This window comes from Cataglyphis hispanica, chromosome 5, assembly GCF_021464435.1.
Source record: "Cataglyphis hispanica isolate Lineage 1 chromosome 5, ULB_Chis1_1.0, whole genome shotgun sequence".
Taxonomy (NCBI): domain Eukaryota; kingdom Metazoa; phylum Arthropoda; class Insecta; order Hymenoptera; family Formicidae; genus Cataglyphis; species Cataglyphis hispanica.
This window is the reverse complement of record NC_065958.1, coordinates 10,577,833-10,599,314: the sequence shown is the minus strand read 5'-3', so window position 1 is coordinate 10,599,314 and position 21,482 is coordinate 10,577,833. Positions and strand designations below refer to the sequence as shown.

At 31.1% G+C, this 21,482-nt stretch overlaps 3 protein-coding genes across 5 annotated transcripts; 2 read left to right on the top strand and 1 right to left on the bottom strand.

Annotated features, from left to right (window-relative positions):
* Nucleotides 1-853: 853 nt before the first annotated feature.
* On the top strand, nt 854-4,256 carry LOC126849902 (lysophospholipase-like protein 1). Of its 2 annotated transcripts, XM_050592279.1 has the most exons (5): nt 854-1,041; nt 1,222-1,346; nt 1,543-1,803; nt 1,976-2,201; nt 3,739-4,256. In XM_050592279.1, the coding sequence occupies exons 1-4, from the start codon at nt 954-956 to the stop codon at nt 2,198-2,200; spliced, it is 699 nt and encodes a 232-aa protein (XP_050448236.1). In that variant the 5' UTR covers nt 854-953; the 3' UTR covers nt 2,201; nt 3,739-4,256. The 2 variants fall into 2 exon arrangements, with proteins under 2 accessions (XP_050448236.1, XP_050448235.1); XM_050592278.1 differs by lacking the exon at nt 3,739-4,256 and having other exon boundaries at nt 1,976-2,487.
* Nucleotides 4,257-5,606: 1,350 nt separating this feature from the next.
* On the top strand, nt 5,607-20,665 carry LOC126849591 (uncharacterized). Its single transcript, XM_050591554.1, has 8 exons — nt 5,607-6,107; nt 6,323-7,498; nt 9,205-9,540; nt 9,900-10,134; nt 10,216-11,020; nt 15,246-15,488; nt 16,924-19,309; nt 19,604-20,665. The coding sequence occupies exons 2-8, from the start codon at nt 7,420-7,422 to the stop codon at nt 19,750-19,752; spliced, it is 4,233 nt and encodes a 1,410-aa protein (XP_050447511.1). The 5' UTR covers nt 5,607-6,107; nt 6,323-7,419; the 3' UTR covers nt 19,753-20,665.
* Nucleotides 9,396-14,381, bottom strand: LOC126849899 (RRP15-like protein). 2 transcript variants are annotated; one of them, XM_050592272.1, is made up of 4 exons: nt 13,824-14,360; nt 13,527-13,746; nt 13,110-13,275; nt 9,396-9,534 (listed from the first exon to the last, which is right to left on the bottom strand). In XM_050592272.1, the coding sequence occupies exons 1-3, from the start codon at nt 14,261-14,263 to the stop codon at nt 13,147-13,149; spliced, it is 789 nt and encodes a 262-aa protein (XP_050448229.1). In that variant the 5' UTR covers nt 14,264-14,360; the 3' UTR covers nt 9,396-9,534; nt 13,110-13,146. The 2 variants fall into 2 exon arrangements, with proteins under 2 accessions (XP_050448229.1, XP_050448227.1); XM_050592270.1 differs by lacking the exon at nt 9,396-9,534 and having other exon boundaries at nt 12,354-13,275; nt 13,824-14,381.
* Nucleotides 20,666-21,482: the final 817 nt, after the last annotated feature.

Sequence of the window (21,482 nt, the reverse complement as noted above, 5' to 3'; positions counted from 1 at the left end):
AATTGTTCCCGCGGGATTCACTTCTAGACAACAATAATCGCGAAAAATACGGAGCTATTCGAACCCGACTCTCCGATTTGGACGCGATGTTCGTTACTGAGGATATTTCGAGAATCGCAATTTGCCTGGCGCGATTATCGATATATCGACGGCGCCAGCCAATCACATCGCAGCAATCGACTCTGCTCCCTCTAATTACACTTATTGCCCTTGACACACACATATACATATTTCGAAAATGCCAAAACGCGCGAATAACGGATCTAATATTTAATAACGAAATAAAATTTGAAGTAATTGCGATAGCAAATCAAAAATAATATAATTATCATAATTAATTATAGAATAACGTATATATGTTTATACGCCAATTCTACTAGAGACAAAAATCACCGACCTCGAATTTACAATAAAAACAATTGTTTATTGATGATTACCTCTTTTACGACAAACTGTCTGACATTGTATGAAAAATATTCGGGATAATTTTACGGGTACGAGATATTTTAGACACTTGCAAAAAAATTACGAGAAAACTGTGACGTGATTTGAATATAATCACCGCGATGTGCACCATAACCATGATTTAAGAATTATCAAGATATGACATTGCGCGCAAAATTTGAAATATTGAAACGATCAAAACTGTAAATCAATCAGATAATGCAGCGATGTGAAATGTACAAACAATAATATAATACAATAGTACAATAATAATAATATAATAATAATAATACAGCTAATTTTATAAAGGATTTTTGAATTTGACGTAAAATTAGAGAGTAAAATCATTTCTTACGTAACTCGATGCGCTTCTATAATATTTTAGTTAATGACTTTTCTATTCATTACATCACGATACATCAGTAGAAATATATAGTGCAGATTTTATTTTTATACGACAGTAATTTTAGAAAACTCAGGCGGACAAATAAATCGGTAGCTTCAAGAAAATGACAACAATTGCAAGACTCTCACAAACAAATATCGTGCAAGCTACGAGAAAGCATACAGCTACTGTATTTTTCTTCCATGGTTCCGGTAAAATAACATAGCAAAATCTGTCTGGTCATGTAATGCAAAATAAGCAAAAGAACGCAATTAAACTTTTAAAGTAAAATTATATTGCTTTCTCTTAAATTAAAGCAAATAAATACTGCATAATATTGCTTTAATTGTTAATTATATTCTATATTATTCTATATTCTATATTATTTGCAGGTGGCACAGCAGAAGATATCAAAGAATGGATTGATATTCTTAATAGAGAAAAATTGCAGTTTCCACACATAAAGTTAATTTATCCTAGCGCACCCAGTCAACCTTATACACCAAATGGCGGAATGGTACAATTATGGATGGATTAATCCTGGAACACTAGACAGTTTTTAATTAATATTAATATGTAAAAAACATATATTTATAACTTTTTAAATGTCAGAAGAAACAATTCTGTACTTAAGGTTCCAGGATTGAATTTATTCTTTATATCTTCTTTTATATAGTAAGTTTTTTAGTAAAGTTACTAAAATTTTATTGTAGATACAAAATGTGTGGTTTGATCGCATGGCAATATCTAATCAAGTACCTGAACATATAGAATCAATTGATTCTATGTGTCAGAATATATCAGACTTGATTGATAGAGAAGTAACCAATGGAATTCCATTTAACAGAATAATTCTAGGTGGTTTTTCAATGGGTGGTTGCCTTGCATTGCATTTAGCATACAGATATAAAACATCTATAGCTGGTTGCTTTGCTATGTCTGCCTTTCTAAACAAAGGATCTATAATCTATGAGGTATACAATATAATTATTTATACAATAAAATTATTAATATATAAAAGCAAATCAAAAATAAAATTTTCAAAATGTAACATTTTATGCACTGTGACCAAATTCTAAAAATATTTTGTTGAGTATAAAATTATATTATTATTATTATTTTATTTATTTATTAACATAATTTTAGTATTTAAAAGCAAGGCCAGAACATAATAAGGTACCACTTGTTCAATATCATGGTACGATAGATACTTTGGTTCCTATTGAATGGGGTGAAGAGAGTGCTAAGAATCTGAAAGAACTTGGCGTGAATGTAAAATTTATACCGCTGCAAAATATTAACCATGAATTGAGTCGTTCAGAGATTCAAAATTGGAAAGATTGGCTCCTCAATATCTTACCAGATAAATAATGTATGTTATTTTTAAAAATATTAATATTATTATTGACAGAAATGTAAAACAGCATGTTGAATATAGTTTTTGTTTTTAAAAATATATCTATAATTTTATCAAATATAGGAGACAGGCATTGGAATTACTTTATAAAAGTAACTCGTGTTATCATTTTTTTTTCTGAAAAATAATTTGTTTCCATTATTTGTCATTAATCTCAAAAAGTAATGAGTTATTATAATTTTTGTTCTTTTTTTTAATATAAAATATACATATACACATATACATCAAATTTATATTTTTAAACGTTTTTTTACGTTAAAATATAATAAAATTAATATAATTTTACTATTAATATTGATATTAATATTAATATTATTATACCAATATCAATATTGATATAAAGTATATATTTTGGATGATTCTAAATTTTATTTATTTTTTACTTATAAGACAAGACATTGAAAGCAATATTAAAATAAATATTAAAATAAATTTGTTGCACTTGAACAAAAAAGAAATAACAATGAAAATCATTTAGTTTTGTTTAGCAACAGCATTACAAAATTTATTTGCAATGGAAAAAATAAATTTGGTGCATTTATTCTATAACGAATTTGTTAAATACTAATAAGGTAAATTATACTGCATTAATTTTTAAAATAATTGTTGAATTTGTTATTTGTTATAAAAAAAAATATATCAAAATTATTTTTTCTGTTACAAATAGATGTATTAATGCTGAAAAAAAAAGTAATGTATAAAACTGTAATGGCATTACAAGTAACACGTTCCCAATTTTCCAACATTATAATAGAAATAATTGTATAGTTTCTTCGATATATGTATATATATTAAAAATAGATTTTATATTATGCATCATGTTATTACTAAAAGAAACGATAAATTTGCAAAATCTCTTCTAACTCCTCTATGTTAGAACATGCTACTATAGTATTATTAAACAATTATAGTGCATGCATATAATGAATAATATTAAATTACGGGATCGATAAATTGACCTTGACCTTCAAAATATTATAATCGTTTCGTGTTTTATTATTTCATTAATTTAATTTCTTTTTTAAAAATAATACATTGCTTTAGAAAGAGAATTAAAAATTTACAAATATAAAAAAAACTGTAATGAATTAAAAATTAACAGTATTCATATTGTACTAGATTTATAAATGTTGATTGATTTGATAGATTTCAAAAATTATTTGATGATAAAAAGTTTGTTATTTAGCATAATTATTAATCGCACAAAACTATGAAAAAATTTTCTTAACTCTATAAATATCTCTATAAATCCGTTATTTAATAAAACCGAGAATTTAAATAAAATCGATCCTATCCACTTGACCCGCTTTTTACATGAAACGAGTAGGCGTGCTTGTATCGTTAATTTATCTGTAATTATTACATGCTTATTTCACAGTAATTTTCTGGCGCTAAATCAATTCTGCTTTTCAATTTTTGCATTATTATTTTTCAGAATATTAATTGATTGTATCCATGGAAAATATCCTTACATTTTATTTTATCTGAACAGATATCGAATCAATCCTTGGATACTCTTCCTTGAATTCTGAAATAGTCGAGGTGCTCTTAAATGTCTGAACATTAATCATCGAGCTTCGGAATATATGTATATGTATATATATAATATTACAGCCTGACGACAGAGAACAAGTAGATCTGCTGTAAATGTGTTATGATATCGCAGATTAACAGTTTGGAGATTTCTAAAATCTGGATCTTGGATCGCTTAGCCCTCGATATCGTGGAAAAAAGTAGGTCTGCATTAACGTCGCAAGATGATTGCAGTCACCCTGACCTTTTCACTTCCTCTCTCTCTTTTTGCTGTTCTTATATCTTAGAATTTGGCACTCGCAATATCGCTTTTTGTATTTGAACTAAAAATTGCTTGTGAGTTATGGTTTTTGTAAAACGATACTTATAAAACTACAAATATAAAATTTAAATGTCTTTAAATTAATAAGAACATGCATATATTTCGATTTAAATTTTAATGCTAATAAAATTTAATTTTTTATAAGAAAAGAGAACATGCAGACAAAAATTAATAAGTTTTGATTAAATCTCTCATTCTTTTGGATTATACAAATTATTATATAAAATTTATATAAAAAAATAAAAATTATTTATATAAAAAATGTGAAGTAAAATATATTCTTAATAATCGCGCGTCATAAAATATTTGGAGAACACATGTACTGAGTTCAGTCGACTGTCACATATATATTAACTTTGAGTTGCATAAATTTTTTACTTAAAAAATTGATTAATTGCAAATTATTATCCGATGTTGTCAATGATGCAATTACTCGTGTCAAAATTTTTAAATTGCAGTATTTATCCGCATCGGAGATTAAGACCATCACCCTTCCTTCTCTAACTTTCCTTGCCATCCCCTTCAGCGTGCATATATACGCATGCGACGAGAATAAGGAAGGGGAAAATCGCGCCGACGAGTCCATCGGCAACGAGTGCGCAGTGAAACGAAGAGGGTGAACTGCGACGGGATTGCTGCGCCCTTTGGGTGACTCTGGATAGGGTGGGTGGTGTATAGCCCCACTGGCTTGGCGTTCTCGTTCTCGTTCTCGCTACCGATGTCGTGTCATAATACGGACGTTTATTTTTCGTCGCAGTATCGACTTTTATGAGAAAGATATAAAGCACACATTATCAGTTATTAGTTGCGATACAAAAAACCCCGATGTGTGCGGGATCGATGTTTAACAACGAGGAACTTGCGAAGAGGGTGAGCGTGAAGGGGAACGGGTTAGTGCGTATTGAGCTAAGAATATTCCTGTAGGGAAAAATCTTTAAAAAGGAAAAAGAGATAAAACCGATACACACATACAAAATACATTAATATACATACGGGGTGGAAAACTTATATCGTATAACGTGGAACCGATATACACAATGATGGTGATATTTGCGACGAGCAGTTTCCGCGGAGTAAACATAATAAAATCGTAAGAAGAAAAAGAAAGGGTAGAGTGGACGCTCGTCGACGCGCAAATAAAGTGATTAAGGTAGATGTGGCCTGAACGTCGAGAATAAATCTGGGTCATCACTCATGGATCTCTTGATGGATAGAACGAAATAAGATTTTATACCAAAATAACGAGAACAGAAATTTGAATCACTAGTATAGATACAGTTGAGTGTTGAATACTGAAGATGAATTTGAATTGTTAGAGAGACTTGTGTGTTTTTCATCGATGAATATAGAAAACAATCTTGGACAATATTAGAAAACTTAATTACAGATTAAAGAAACGCGTATCCTCGGAGAATAATGTAATTGCATACAACGTAATGCGATGAGAAAGACACATAATAATTAATAAAATTTATTATTATAATTATATTTACATAATATTAATTATATTATTATATGATTTAATTGAGACATATTACATAAAGCACGAGATAATTATTGATGATATTAATATAATAAAAGTTAAACAAGAATATGTGATGATATTCGAGGAAGCAATATCTTCCTTATTATCTTTTAAGTGCGTCCGAAGACGGTGAATGCTCGTGGTAAATAATATGGCGCGTGTTGGTCTGCAGTCGCTGACGTCAAAGACTGAGAGGTATGCCGATGGTTCGATGTAAAGAGGCTGGGCAACGAAAGTGGATGCAACTAAATTTCCCAAAGGACGTAAAGTAAATTTCCCGAAGGAAAAAAGAAACGAAATCAATATTTGTATTACAGAAATAATAAAAAAAACATGGAGAACGTTCTCCATATTACTGAAGCAGTGGCATAATAAAGCTTTTTTAATTATTTTTTGAATGCATAATCTGTCTTTGAAGAAATCTTTTTCAAAGTAAAAGGAATGTGAAGCGATTCATCACTCTTTATCTCACAAAAATAAAGTAAGTCTCTTCTCCCGTCTTTTTAAATTTTTTCAAGATTTCTTTTCTATGTATGAAACACATACTTTATAATTATTTTGTACATACTTAAACATTGTAATATTTTAAAAAACACTATTAACAAGTCATTTCTTCGAGGATAGAAAAAATGTAATGCGAGTAAATATGTATTTTCCTGAAGAAAATCTTAATGCATTTTTCTTCTCAATTTTCAGATAAAATTTCTTTCATAAATAACAAATGCGAAAAATTTTTCTTAAGAGAAAAGAAAATTAAATTGATTGTATCGATTTTTCACTTGAAAGATTTTGAACTATCTTGAAAAATAGAGCGGACGTCTAAGAAAATAATGGTGAAGGAATAAATCAAGATAAATCTCAAGGAGAATAGTGCAGCAATCTAAGGGGTTGCGGTGTGCAGGGTTGCTGAGAGAGACAAGAAAGCCAAGAGCGGGGTCGCGATGAGTGGCGTCCCTCCCGATTGAGAAATAGAGATATCGTCGGAGAAGCAGCGCAGCAAGTTGATACATACAAAGTGGGGACGTTGTGGAAATGGGTCAAGAGTGTTTCTGAAGAATGGCGATGGCAGTGTTCTCGGTTTACATTTGATGTGCCCCGCGTCGAATATACCACGCGAGAAATCGGTGCGAGTTATATCGAGTGCTATCGCGGACAGATTAGATTTATGCAAGAAAGAGAGGCAGTCCTCTTGGAAACGGCGAATACAAGTTATATCGTTAATGTAATAAAATCGAAGTAAATGTACGGATTATTTGTTTCGATGAAACTATAACAATCCGTCTAATTGTAAATAAATTATATTTTTTTTTTATTTTACAACTGACCATTTTTATTAATTCATATGTGTGTAAATTATATGTGTAAATTAAGAATTCACGTGAAGTGATTTGATTTTTAATTCGGAGTGCTGCGGGTTAAATCGTGTTCATTTTCTCGTGATTTACGATCCAATCAAAGATCCGTAAATGATTCTGGATGTTAATTTCAAGATTAACGAATTTAAAAAAAGTGCAACGATGTCAGGGAGCTAGCCAATCTTCACGATTTAACGAAAGGCAAACTCTTTGGAAATACAACGAGAACCACAACGCAGATAGACAAGTCCGATGACGCGCAAGAAATGTTTCCTTTATTGCCGCAGGAATGCATCCGATCAAAGTCGATCCACATGTTGAAGACTGTGGATTGTCATTGTGATTGCGTCGCCACTATTATCATTATTACTGTTTCTCTCGGGGAAACATAATCCTCTTCTCTTTCGCCGAAAGATCATCAAATTCTCAATCATTTTCATGGTCTACGGGTCGCGCAGAACCGCGGAGTCAGCAACTACCACGGGAATCACTTGGCTTCACAATATTACTGCCCAAGGTAATCATTTTTATGGGATTTTATTTATATTACAATAAATATGCTTGTATAATGAGTTTTATATAAATATTGTAAATTTATTGACTTATTGTGTGTGTGATGCACGCTATTCGCATTTTGCACATATCGTATAATTTTAATCTCGTTTTTTGCAATGAAATAAAATGCGAGTATATATTTATAATGCATTATGAAATATAAAGATATCAATATAATGTATTGCAGATTATTAAATTACTATATAAAAATCCAGAAGATAAATCATAGGTCATATGAATTGAGCATTAAATAATACTGATTTATTTATATATTTTTACATCTGTTGTAAATTTAATGAAACGGATAATTTTGATGTATATTTATTGATCTTGCGAGATTTATAAATATATAAGAAACAATCGAATTATTTTTTAGAGTAAATAATTTAAATAAATAAAATGCTAAAATGATAAAAATAGCATTTTCCTAATTTGTATAATTCTTTTAGAGATTGCCTACGCAGTTGTTATTATTATTTCGTCCCATCTTTATCATGTGTATAGCATAGCAAGAGATTACTAATGAATATAAAAGATAGTATAGATTAAATAGATTGCATTGAAATGATTTGTGTTACTCTGCTTAATTAATGATATCAATATAATAAAGTAAAGTAAATTTTTTACAACTAGCATTACTTTTATAATAATAATAAATTATATATAAATTTAATAAATTATATAAAATAAAAGATAACTTATAATAAATAATAAATTGAACTTATAATAAATTGATAATAAGCTTATATCACATATTAAATGATTTGTCAAAATGCAATATAAAATATATATTTCAATAACAATAATATATCATATTCAAAATAATACTTTATAAATAATAAAAGATAGAATTTTTAATTTCTCATAATATATAATTATTTATGCAAATAATTCGACGATGATACAAATTATTGCCCCATCACTTTCTCGAGCTACAGTCAATTTCTTATCAGCTTGTATTTATTTTTTTAACGTTATCTTTAATCTCGCAGTGTTGCGCCGCATGCTGGTCATGTAGATTAGACGATTGTTATAAAACTTCTTTACACGCGAACGTGCGCAATTGATCGACTGTGTCCAATGCTTGCCCTACTCTCTCGGTGCCTATGTAATATTACGATCACCGCATAAAGCTTCACTTTCACCTTATGTCCACCGTCCAGGGTGAAAACTATGAAATTCGGCCTATTAGCATAAGAGAGAGTCCACATAGGTAACAGTTACGTCGCGTTTACATAACATTCATCATTATTTGCAAGATATATAGACAAGATAAATAATAACTAAGTTGACTAAAAAAGTTATATATATATATATATATATATATATATATATATATATAATTTAAATAATTAATTCAGAGGCGCACGCACGCACACATATACTCCAACTGTATATTATTATATAAAAAATGGATTAAAATATCTCTAATTTTCATATTTGACTGAAGTTTATTAATTTTATTATTAAGCTATTTTATTATAAAAATTATAAAATTATGAGAAAAATCTTGTAACTAAACTTTCGTTAAGAAAAATGTAAGTCCAGATATATAGATTAAAAAATCTATGAAAAACTTTTAAATCTGTAAAAATGTCTTGTATATATTTGCCCAACATAACAATAAGCATCACATGAAAAAAGTACAAATGTTAATTTAAATCGCAGGCGAAATGAGCAGCAGCGGTGGATTCGGCGTCGGCGTAGGCGTCGCCGGCGGACCGTCCCTCGCAGCCGCTCAGCAGGGTCAAGGGGTGGCTGCCCTCCTGGTGATGCTCGCCGTTCTCTGCTTCATTTTTGCTTACTGCTGCTGGGGTGCACCCTTCTGTCGGTCCCTGTGTAGACGACATTGTTGTTGTCGTTTGGAAGATCCCGAACCAGATCCGCGGTTCAGCGGCAGCGATCAGGCCATGGTTGCAACGCCGACGATCATTCTTTTGCCACATGGCAGAATGCTCGTCGTTGACGGTACGATCTTCACACAGTTTCAGGCCGATCCTACAGGTAAAATTTAGAATTTCACGTTTCCAACTAGATGAATAAAATTAATTAAAGTAATGGAATAGATCGTATCTAAAAAACAGCATAGGGAATAAAAGAAGAAACAAACTTTTCTAGAGATATAAAATATTATTTTTAATTCTTTCTTTTTTAAAAGAATATACATAACATGTATGTCAAATAAATAAAAAAATAAATAAATTCTGTAATCTTTCATTATGAAGGAAAAATTATTAATTTTGTTAAAGAAACTGGCTGAACACACATTAAGGAAATAGTTTTACTAAATTAAATTTATTTATCCTTATAAAAATTTTATCTTTTGAAATAAATAAGAGATGTGGGTTTAATATTTTTGATAGGTTTAGACTTAGTGGAATTAGGCGATAGTGTGTTGCGCGCTCAGAGAAATCCACGAAGCGTGAATCGCCATCAATTGCAAAGTAGTCAGGGTAGCATCCTCGAAATGGACGCCGAGACACCCAGTAAGGATAGCTTAGGCTCTGTAGGATGTTTTCCGCCACCTACTTATGAGAGTATTTATGGCAAAGAGGAAACTGATATGCCTCCCTCTTATTCTGATATTCTCTTGCACAGGTATATAAATACTGGTAGTAATATATGTGTAAATTACAGAACTATTGATTGTTACTGTGCCAAATTTAATTCAATTCTCAGATTCGCTAATCTGTCGCACGAGATCGATATGCGCGGTTACTGTCGCGATAGCAAGGAGGAGATCGAAATGCAGAGCTTGGACAGCTGCCCACATATCATCGGTAATCCACTGAATTCGGTACCCGGGTATCATCCTTATGCCACGGTGACGAGCCTATCCAGCTTGCAAAGCTACCCACGACGGAACGTCTCACGCAATCCATCCATCATCAGCAATCCACTGGACAACTTCTACGTGGATAATGAGCTTGGTCTCTATCGACTCAGTCGAGAAACAATGCCGCGTGTTTCTAGTAACGATGCAAACCTTGAAACTTTCCGCGCATCCCATGACGAAGTATCGTTCCGCGTTCCGCTCGATGAGAATGAAAATCACCGGCACACCAGTCGCAATAATTACCAGGTCGCCGGCAACGAACTTATGAACACGAGAAATCGCGCCCGCAGCGCTTCCAGGCTAAGCCAAGACAGCCGCAGGAATTCGCTGAATCGAGACGGAGACCAACATCAGGTTTTCGTCAGATTGCCCGACCCAGAAGATATCGAAAATGCTACGCGAGATAGCGAAAATCAGCGATCTCCTGGGGTGTATCGCGAAGATCAAGGTACCAGAAATCCACGCCTGGATCATTCACAAATGCAGGACGAAGTCAACCGCAATGTCGTTGATAGCGATCCTAGGTACTTTGCGAGGAACAGACGATTAGAAAATGAAGACAGAAATCGGGATGAAGCCGAAGAAATTGAATTTCCCGACGAAGAAGCTGGCAACTTTGGCGCGCTCGCTGATATTCGTGAAAGCAGAGTGTAACTTAACTTTATAATTGTGCGTAATTGTTTTTCGAGTGATTGATAAGAAGAACTTAAGATCGGATTTCCTCGAATTTGAGGTGAGATTTTCAAGAGTACATATATAGAAATTCTGTTTATAAAAGGTTATAAAAGTTCTCTAATTCAAATGTAAAGAAATATTTGCACTAATATTAATTTTATTTCTTTTAAGAACTTTCTTTGTAGGCAAAAAAATATCATATTTTGATTTACAACTGATATTTTTCTTTATTTTTAATTTTATGCAAAAAGTCTTAAACTCATGCTCTTTATACCAATTTGATAAATGTTATACAATATTTCACACTATAGATAAGGTGTACGAAAATCAGGTGACCAATGAAAGTTACTGCAATGAATTGACAGGTAGGAGTTATTAGCATATTGTTTCAATGTTATTCACATAAATAAATTGAAATCCAGAATTAAAATTTGGAGTCGACAGAAGTTATAGTTATAAATGTCGCATTGTGCACAGAAAATATTATATCATGATGTTAATATGAAATGAGATATACATATATGTGACAATATAATTGTATGTAAAATCCGTCACACACATACATGTACACATACATATGCAACATATTACTGGCAAATGATCATACCATATGAACTGAACAACGACTTTTTTGAATATTGAAAGAAAGTTTTTGCGTGATGAGAGAGAGAATCAGAAAGCACATGAAGATAATCTTTAGTACTATTGAAATCCTAGATGACGATAAATATCAAGAATACCAAACAGTTATTCTCTTACAATATAAAATATAACTAAAAAAGATTTTAATGACTATCATGCATAAATTATATTACAATAATTAAAATCTTTCTTAAGAAACTAAAACTGCAAAAGCAAAAATTGGGTGATTCATAATATAAAGATACTTTCATACACTAAAAATTATTTAAGTTTAAGCAAACAAATCATAGTAAAATTAAATTAATCCGTCCAGGCTTTAACAAGTCTCTTAAGTTTCACCAACATTATTGACAACAATTTGAATAATGTTTTCCTTTTTTTAAATATTTTATACATAAATTAAGTAAATACTATGATTATTAAATAATTGTAACATGTTTGCTTCTTGTATTATTTGTAGAATAACGTAAAATATTCTTTGAATAATAATATCCACATGAGATGCAACACACATCAAATAATTTTAATATTTTAATATTTAATGCGAAAAATGGTAAAGCAACAATGATACTAAAACTATAATAAAAGAAAAAAACAAAAATTTGCATTTAAAGAAAAGAAATGTATCATGCATTGATAGAAGTTCAGAAAATAAAGAAAAAAATTGAATACATTATATAATCAGATACTAGCAAAGTATCAAAATGTTGAATCACATATATGCTCCAGAAAGTGAACAATATTGACAGTTGGTTTTAGATACATTTGTTATGTACACATTATGTAAGATAATTATAGAGAATTATATAAATTGTACACATTATTATTGTTGTCCTGTCTCATAAGGATAAAAATCATCAACCGAGACACTGAAGGAATAAAATCTTGTGTGAAGCATAATACTATGTGCCTTCCTAGTTTTTAGAATGCTAAATGGAGAATATATGTAGACAATGGAATTTTTGTTTTACAATGGCTGATTATTTTGACCAAGCTTTTTTCTTTTCTTTTCTTTTGAATCTAATCACAATAATAAAACATAAAGATAGATAACAATAAAGAAAGATATTGCTTTATAAGATAATCTTAATCTGAATCCAAATAATATCAATAAATTAATAAGCATTAGAAAATTGTTTCTCACAATAAGAAATATCTAAATTACATTGTACATATATTATTATATCTAAAAATTTACTGAATCATAAAAACGAAAAATAAAATGGATCATAAAAAGGAAGGCAAGGCCAGTTATAGCATATGAATATAGCACAAATATAATAAATTGATAAATTATAATTTTTAAAAATTCACAATGTGTATTTATACATATTTATCCAGAAAATATCAATGTTTCGAGTTGAGTCGATTATGTACATAGTTGATAATCATGATTTTTTATAAGATTAACTATAATTACCTGGAAAGAAAATCATATGAACAAAATTTCTTGATTTTCAATCCACATCACTATTCATGTCCTCAGGAGCTGACGAAGATTCTTCTTCTACATCATTTTTGTCCCAATCTTTCAGTTTTGCTCCCATAACAAAATCATCTCGAAGGACATCCCATATTTTATCATCCTAAAGAAAAACCAAACATATTTTCACCTTTATGCACAATTGTATATTAAATGTAAAAATGTGTACCAATAAACCAATTATATATGGCCTTGATAAACAGTTTACGAGTTTAATATTTAAAAAAATAAATCAATAACATATTGCTATATACAGATATACTAATATTACAAAATACATATTTTGAACATATTTTAATTAATTCTAATTTTAATAAATTCTATATGTTATATAAAATAGTACATAAACCTTACTTTGTTTTTATTATTTGTCTCTTCTACAAGTTTTTTAGATTTGACATTATTATCAATTGGTATGCTTTTACTGCCACCCATAAGAATGTCAAGAAAAGCATTTTTATCAATGCTTTTGAGTGCCTGCTCGCGTTTTCTTTCTAATGGTCCTGCTTGTGATAATTTTGTATTAATACTCGTTTGTTGCTGTTTTACTGCATTAAATAATTGCACAACTCCTCTACAAAATATAACAAAAAATTTATTAACAAACATAAAAGCCAATGAGAAAAAATTTGCAAATGTGATATAAATTACCTTGTGGCTATTTTTTGCAGCATTTTTTCACGTCCCTGATCTGTAATGGATGGTTTTACTCGAATGCCAAAATTCTTCTCTTTTATTCTCGCCTTAGTCTGAAGAGTACCCTCTCCTGTCTCGACACTAGATTCTTCTATTTCAGTCACATTTTTAATACCATCAATTTCAAAAGAAATCTCTTCCTTTTTTTCTTTTATTTTTACATCGCACAATTTCTTTGCCTTAGCTAGTACTATTGTCTTTTTCCTCTTTGGTTTATTTGTTCTTAAAATCTTTTGCATAACATTCGCCCATCCTTCTTCATTCGAAGTAGATTTTGCATCATGTAACGATTCATCTGTATTGTTCTCCATTTCTAAGTCATCAGATTCATCTTCCTGATAATCATTGTTATCCTCATTTACTTCTTCACTTTCATCAGAATGCTTAAATCCCATTTTAGAAATGTATACGGATAAGATCACATGTAGAATGTACAAAAACTTTCTCTCTTGCAAAAAGCGTGGAAAAAGAGAGAACCAGTTTCAGCGCCACCTATTCTCGAATATATGACAACTAAAATCGATCACGTGACAAAGAGCGAGGAATAGGAGTATGTTCGAAAATCCTATCCATGGAATAGTAGCGTTTAATTGATCAATCAGGAGCAAGATTTTTTCATCTTTGATTGGTCAATGAAACGTTTCTTTACCCGTGGGTAGGATTTCTGAACGCAATCTAGAACACGTCATATTAAAAATTACGCGCAACATATGCATATATATATATATAATTTTCTATATATATTTTATTATTATTAGCATATTAAGTGAAGATACAAATTGCAGTGCAACTTAGATAAGTAAAAAGATCCTTAGATAAGATTTTATTATAAAATAATGTTGAGATAACAAAAGATTGATAAAATTTGAGATATGCGATAGAATTTTCATTCTAAGATTAATCCGATGACACTATTAAAGAAATAATAATATATATTCTTTATTTAGTACAATTTTTTTTTTTAGATTATTCCGTCCCATGTTTTCTCGACGAATGAATGCGGAAAAAAACCCAAGTTGCATGCGAGATATAATTATAAATCTGATTTCATCGTGCGCAATTAATTTTTCCTCACATTCAGTGCGTTTGTCAATTATTTGATTGCACTGGAACCGATTAAATAAATTGACTAAATATGTGATATTTGCGACTCAGCGAGAATTATTACGTGTTACAATTGCCACCTTGCTTTGCCGCTTGTAATGACTAGACGTAGTGCGAATGAAAAGAGCAGAATCGACAATATACTCATGTATCCGTGAGTCAGTCAGCATCAGTCGCAGACAGACGCAGATAGAATCCGGTTCAGTGTAGTCGAGTGTATATACTTGATTGTAAATTGTAATACGACTTAGTCTATCGTGAGTAATCGAACAGAGCAGAACGCGCGACCGACGCGCGTCCCGTAAAATGGCAGATCAAAATCGTGCTGCGGGTTTGGCGCTCCTTTTTCTGGCGTGTTTTCTCGCGCAGGCGACGCGAACAAATTCATTGAATTATGACGACTCGGTGCTTGGGGTGCCAGGAATGTTGTGGGTGAAGGCGTTCAGGGCCCTGAATAAACACTCGCCTACACATCACCGGTATAGCAGCGGCCAGATGATAAGTGTGCAGGAGTTGGTGAGTTACGCCCATTCAATTTCGTGAAATTTTTGTGATGAAATTTAATATCTTATTGTACAGATATGTCAAGTGTGATGTCTGAGATTTCGTTGCATTTTTGTTTTGTTTTACTTTTCCAAGATGATTATGTGTCACATGGAATCTTATATATATATAGATGATGATTTAATCTTCCTTTGTTTGATGACAATCAGCAGCAGAAAGGACTTTGTTTGCAAATATAATGCATTACAAAAGCTAAGCTGCAATATGTAACATCAATCTATGATAAAAAAATTATTTATACAAATATATCACACAGTTTAATTTATTCATGTTTTTATGTATAATCTTTTACATAAACAGATGATAGTATAAGAATATACATATAATAATTATATGTTTCCTTGAAAATAATTATTAGATAATATTTCATATAATATTGCTATCATGAAAAATTTCTTGTATAAAGGATATATATAAGGAACTAATAATGTGTCAGATGATTGCATAATTATAGTAATTTTGTTTCCTGGAAAGATAATTGATGAATATTTTTTTCTGAGAATCAAGATTCAGTTTCCAAAACTTTAAAAATAAAAGAATGTTATTTCTAATTTTGTATCAAATTCTTAGAGAATTATTATTAAAGCAAATTTATTTACAGAATATTATATTCAGACATAATGTTCTATATGACATTAAAAATTGATGTACAAATTAACACAATTTTATAATATGTATATTATAAAGAAACCAAAAGAATTTGATACAAAATTAGAAATAACATTTTTTTATTTTTAAAGTCTTAGAAACTGAATCTTGATTCTCAGAAAAAAATATTCATCAATTATCTTTCCAGGAAACAAAATTATTATAATTATGCAATCATCTGACATATTATTAGTTCCTTAGGCAATAAACAAAAAGGAATTTTGTTTTATTTGAAACTAAAATGTGTAACTGTTATAGGCTCTTGCAAACTATTTCATTTCCTTCAGTAATTAATGAGTAATTTTAATTTTAAACAAAACTTCTAATGCACTAAGATAACATTTTATATTTTATTTTTACAGTTCATCAACGTATGTATAAATGTTTTTCTTCATATATCTGTACATTAATTTAGCCAGTGTACTTATATTTCTGTACATGTATCTTGAGGCAATGATAAACTAAGATAATGATATTCTGGGTTATCAGGTCAGCTTATACTACTGAGTTGAAGAAATATAGAAAGAGTGTTACTACGCAGCAGATTACTGGCTTTACAAAATATATTTCCATTTTATATTATAATTACATAACAATTGCTATAATATAGCCAGAATAATAAATAGTGTTTATTATTCTAATCATAATAATGATTATAAATTATCTGAGATAAAATTGATTGATTATGATAGTTTGCATTTTACTTAGCATACAAATAATTTTATTATTATCATTATAGGACGAGCCGCCTTACAAGCTGTACAAGTTTACATTTTATATGAAACCAATATGTGGAGCGGAATCTTGTCCCAGGGAGGCCTGTACGATCGATTTGAAACAAAAGGGCGATATAGGAGACGACAATATAGAGGCACTGAAAGATTCTATTCAGTGCATGTACTTTTATACGGCCGAAGCGCAGAATGATACGTCGCAGGAACAGCAAAGTTATCAAGATCAGGAAGACTCTCAGATCACTCGGGAGAGCTTGTTGGATCACGCAGGAGAGATTTTTGTTCATCAGACTGAACAGGTGAACAATAATCGAAGCGTCGAATTGGATCATGAGATTGAAGAGGCTGGAGATGAGAATGTCAGACCATTTATTGCTATGCGCGCTTCCAGCAACAACTACTGTCCAGGTTGTCCATACGAGTTGAATCCAAATTTGCCGAGTCTTCTAGTCTTTGCCGATCAAGCATTGAGATCGATAGACGAGCAGACCACAAACGATTATAAACACAAACTGATGAGCATCGTGAAAGTTACCCGCTCGGTACCGGTCTCGTCCAATATGATACAGTATCAACTGTTGTTATTGATAGGCGAGTCAGAGTGTCTAAAAAATGCTTTGGAACAGGAGCAAGAATGCCTGCTGCGAACGACCAATTCGATCAAGCTGTGCCTGGTTACGTTTGAGCAACGACCGTGGCAACTGACATCTTCTAAGATCATCAGGAATAATTGCACGGACGCGGAAGATTCTCGCGTCAACATTAGCAATCAATCTCAGCAGCCAGATTTGGAGAGTCAGTCTCTAGTTACAGTCAAATATAATGAAGGGCAATCATCCAATACCGAGGTAGTTGACGCCTACGAAGGCTTGAAAAATATTCTCGACAATTATACCTACGCATTTTCGACGCCCTCGAAGCAATCTGAGGAAGCTGCCGTGACAGAATCTATGAACATAAAGGTAGTGCTGAACAGAAGTCAGGATGACGAGAAAATTGTTGGTTTTACTGACAAGGCAAAGGAATTCGGAGAATTCTTGGAGCATTTTGATCTGCCCGTCAAAGCGGAAAATGCACCCGATATACAGGAGGCTGTGAAAGAGGAGAAGTTTCAACGAAAGAAGGTTTCTACGGAGGATTTAAATATCGAGAATGATAAAACAGATGTCGTTAATAGAAAGAAACGAACGATAATGAAAAGAGGGATACCCGGTGCACCCATGGCAATATCTACAAATGATTCTGAAATTCAAAATTACGTCGATAAAGCGCTGCTCAAAATTTCTGAGGAATCAGATAGTCCGAATGAGCCATTTATAGTGGAAATCAGCGAGGCAAGTGTTCAGGTAGTCGCCGGTAGCCTTTATAAAATCAAGGTCAAACTGAGCACTAGTAATTGTCCGAAGGGCACCAAAGATAACTGCCAGTTGCAAACTGGAAGCGAAGTGAAAGAGTGTCTGATATCGGTGTGGTCGCGACCGTGGATCGATCAAGGTTCACCCGAAATAACAATCACATGTCCTCCGTTACCGACAAACAGAAAGAAGCGATCTCTGCGTGGCGTTAATTACAATCAAAAGATGCTACAGATTGCTGAGGATGTAAGAACCGAGCAGTTGTTTAACAAGTTCGTAGCAAACTATAATCGAACATACTCCACGCCGGAGGAGAGGAATTTACGGTTTGAAATATTCCGGGAGAATCTCCGTATTATACAGCTGTTGCGACAAACCGAGCAAGGAACCGCTTTTTATGACATCAATATGTTTGCTGACGTATCACGCGAAGAGTTTCGGTCGCGTTATCTTGGTTTGCGACCGGATCTGCAATCAGAAAACGATATTCCTCTGCGTAAAGCCGAGATCCCGGACATTGAGCTGCCACCCAAATTCGATTGGCGAGAGAAAGGCGCCGTGACTCCAGTGAAGGATCAGGGCATGTGTGGCTCTTGTTGGGCCTTCTCGGTTACAGGTAACATCGAAGGCCAGTATGCGGTCAAGCACGGCCAACTCCTGTCGTTTTCCGAACAGGAACTTGTTGACTGCGATGACCTAGATGAAGGTTGTAATGGCGGTTTACCAGACAACGCGTATAGGTCCATCGAGAAACTGGGCGGTCTCGAGTTGGAATCGGACTATCCCTATGAGGCAGAGAATGAAAAGTGTCACTTTAAGAAAAGTTTGGCCAGGGTACAACTGGCTTCCGCTGTCAACGTCACGTCGGATGAGACGCAAATGGCGCAGTGGTTGGTACAAAATGGTCCGATTTCTATCGGTATCAATGCCAATGCCATGCAGTTTTATGTCGGCGGCGTGTCGCATCCTTTTAAATTCCTCTGCAATCCGAAGAACTTGGACCATGGCGTGCTTATTGTAGGATATGGCACAAGTGGTATGTATCTCTCTCAATAGTTTTTAATAAACCATTGAGAAATTGTTGGGAAAAAATTTTTAAATATTTTCTTATAAAAATCTAAAAAAATATTAGTTAATAATCTTGATGATTATAGTTTATAACTTAATAGAATTTTGTTTGTAGATCTCTATTCTGTTAATATAAATATAAATCTAAGACTAAAAAGTTTCGATAAAATCAATATATTTTTAACTTACATTGTCAAAGAGATTCACTAAAATAACATTAAAATCATTGAACGTCTATATCATTAAATCTATATTTTTTCAGAATATCCACTTTTCCATAAAAAACTACCGTATTGGATTATCAAAAACAGCTGGGGAAAACGTTGGGGCGAACAAGGATATTATAGAGTTTATCGCGGAGATGGCACTTGTGGGCTTAATACGATGGCTACAAGCGCCGTGGTTGTTTAATACTGAAATTGATTACAAAATAAGTTTCTCATGACAATTAACTTATTTATATATATATATATATATATATATATATATATATATATATATATATTGTATATTCATTCTAAACGAAGTTACACATTAGACACACACACACACACACACACATATATATATATATATCTTTTTTTACTAACTTTGAATGTCGAATTCGGATACATTCACCTGCCAAATATTTGACAAGTGCGACTTTATCTTCACACTATCCATAATATATATATATTATATCCACATTAAATATAATTCAGCTTAATTTTTCAAATATTTGACAAGTGTATGAATCTTCTAGAGTCATTTAATATATGCCTAAGAATTTAATCGGAGCAGAATTTAATTTCTTCTATTTACATTAAAATGGAAACGATACAGTCGTTGACGACAATCCTATTTATTTGTTGAAAAGTTCGAGATTATATAGTAATTCTGCAAATCTTTTGCAAAATAAAACAGATAATATATAAATAATTAAAGTATGTTATTAAGTATGTAACAATGTTGAAGCGTTAGAACAATTGAAAATATTAAATGTTAAATAGAACTTTGCTAAGTACATTTTAAAAGATAAAAATTAGTAAAACCTTGATACATATATTGTGCAATCTTTTAGTTAGAGACAGCTAACATTTTTTTAAAGGTTTTATAACAAGTTCCAGCTTTGCATAAATCCTGGAAAATAATTTTGTACGATTTGTTAACTCAATCAAAAAATAAAGTAGAGAAAAAAATCATTTATAAGAAAGTATCAATGAAACAAGAAAACGTCTGTAGTGTCGATTTATTGAACGCAATATAAAAAAATTATATGAAACTATGTCAATTTAATATATTTGAAATGTTTAACATATTCGAGTAAATATATTCAAAACTAAAATTGGTGTTATTAAACCTTCACAAATTATGTGTATGCGAAAATGTATGAAAATGTTGAATATAAATTTGAAGTTAATTTATAAAATATATTTTTTTTCTTTTTGTACAAAATTTTTTTATTTATAATCAAGCGCAAAATTTTTGCGAAAAACATTTAATTGCATTTTCAATTTTAATTATGAATACATAGATATATATATTATTGAATAAGAGATCAAAACATATCTGTGTGAATTGCGAAATTATATCAACATATAATCATCAATAGAAATTCTATTTATGGAAATAAAGTGTAATTGCAATTTAACTTAATAATTACCAAATGTTACCGAAATATAATTGATATTTTATGTATCAATTATACTAAAAGTAATAAAATCTTTAATTGTTGATGAATCATAAACTTAAAATGATATGAAGAACAAAATCGACAATGTTTTTTAGAAATTTGATTCACTATCATTTGTAAGTCAATATGTTGCAATACATTGTAAGATACAGTAAATTATTGAACTTTGTTATGCAACAGTTATTATAGCATTATAATTTATTAAGAGTCATGGAGAAACATATATATGTATAATCCCATTAAACTCATTTTCACATTCAGCAGCCAGCAACACTGTGAAATTGTAATCTTTAAAGTGAAAACATATATATATATATATATATATATATATATATATATATATATATATATATATATATATATGTATTTATATCCCAAATCTGTACATGCCAGCAGCAGTTCTACTTTTGTTTTTTCAATCAAAATTTAAATTTTTTATATTTGAAATATATTTTATTAAATTATGTTT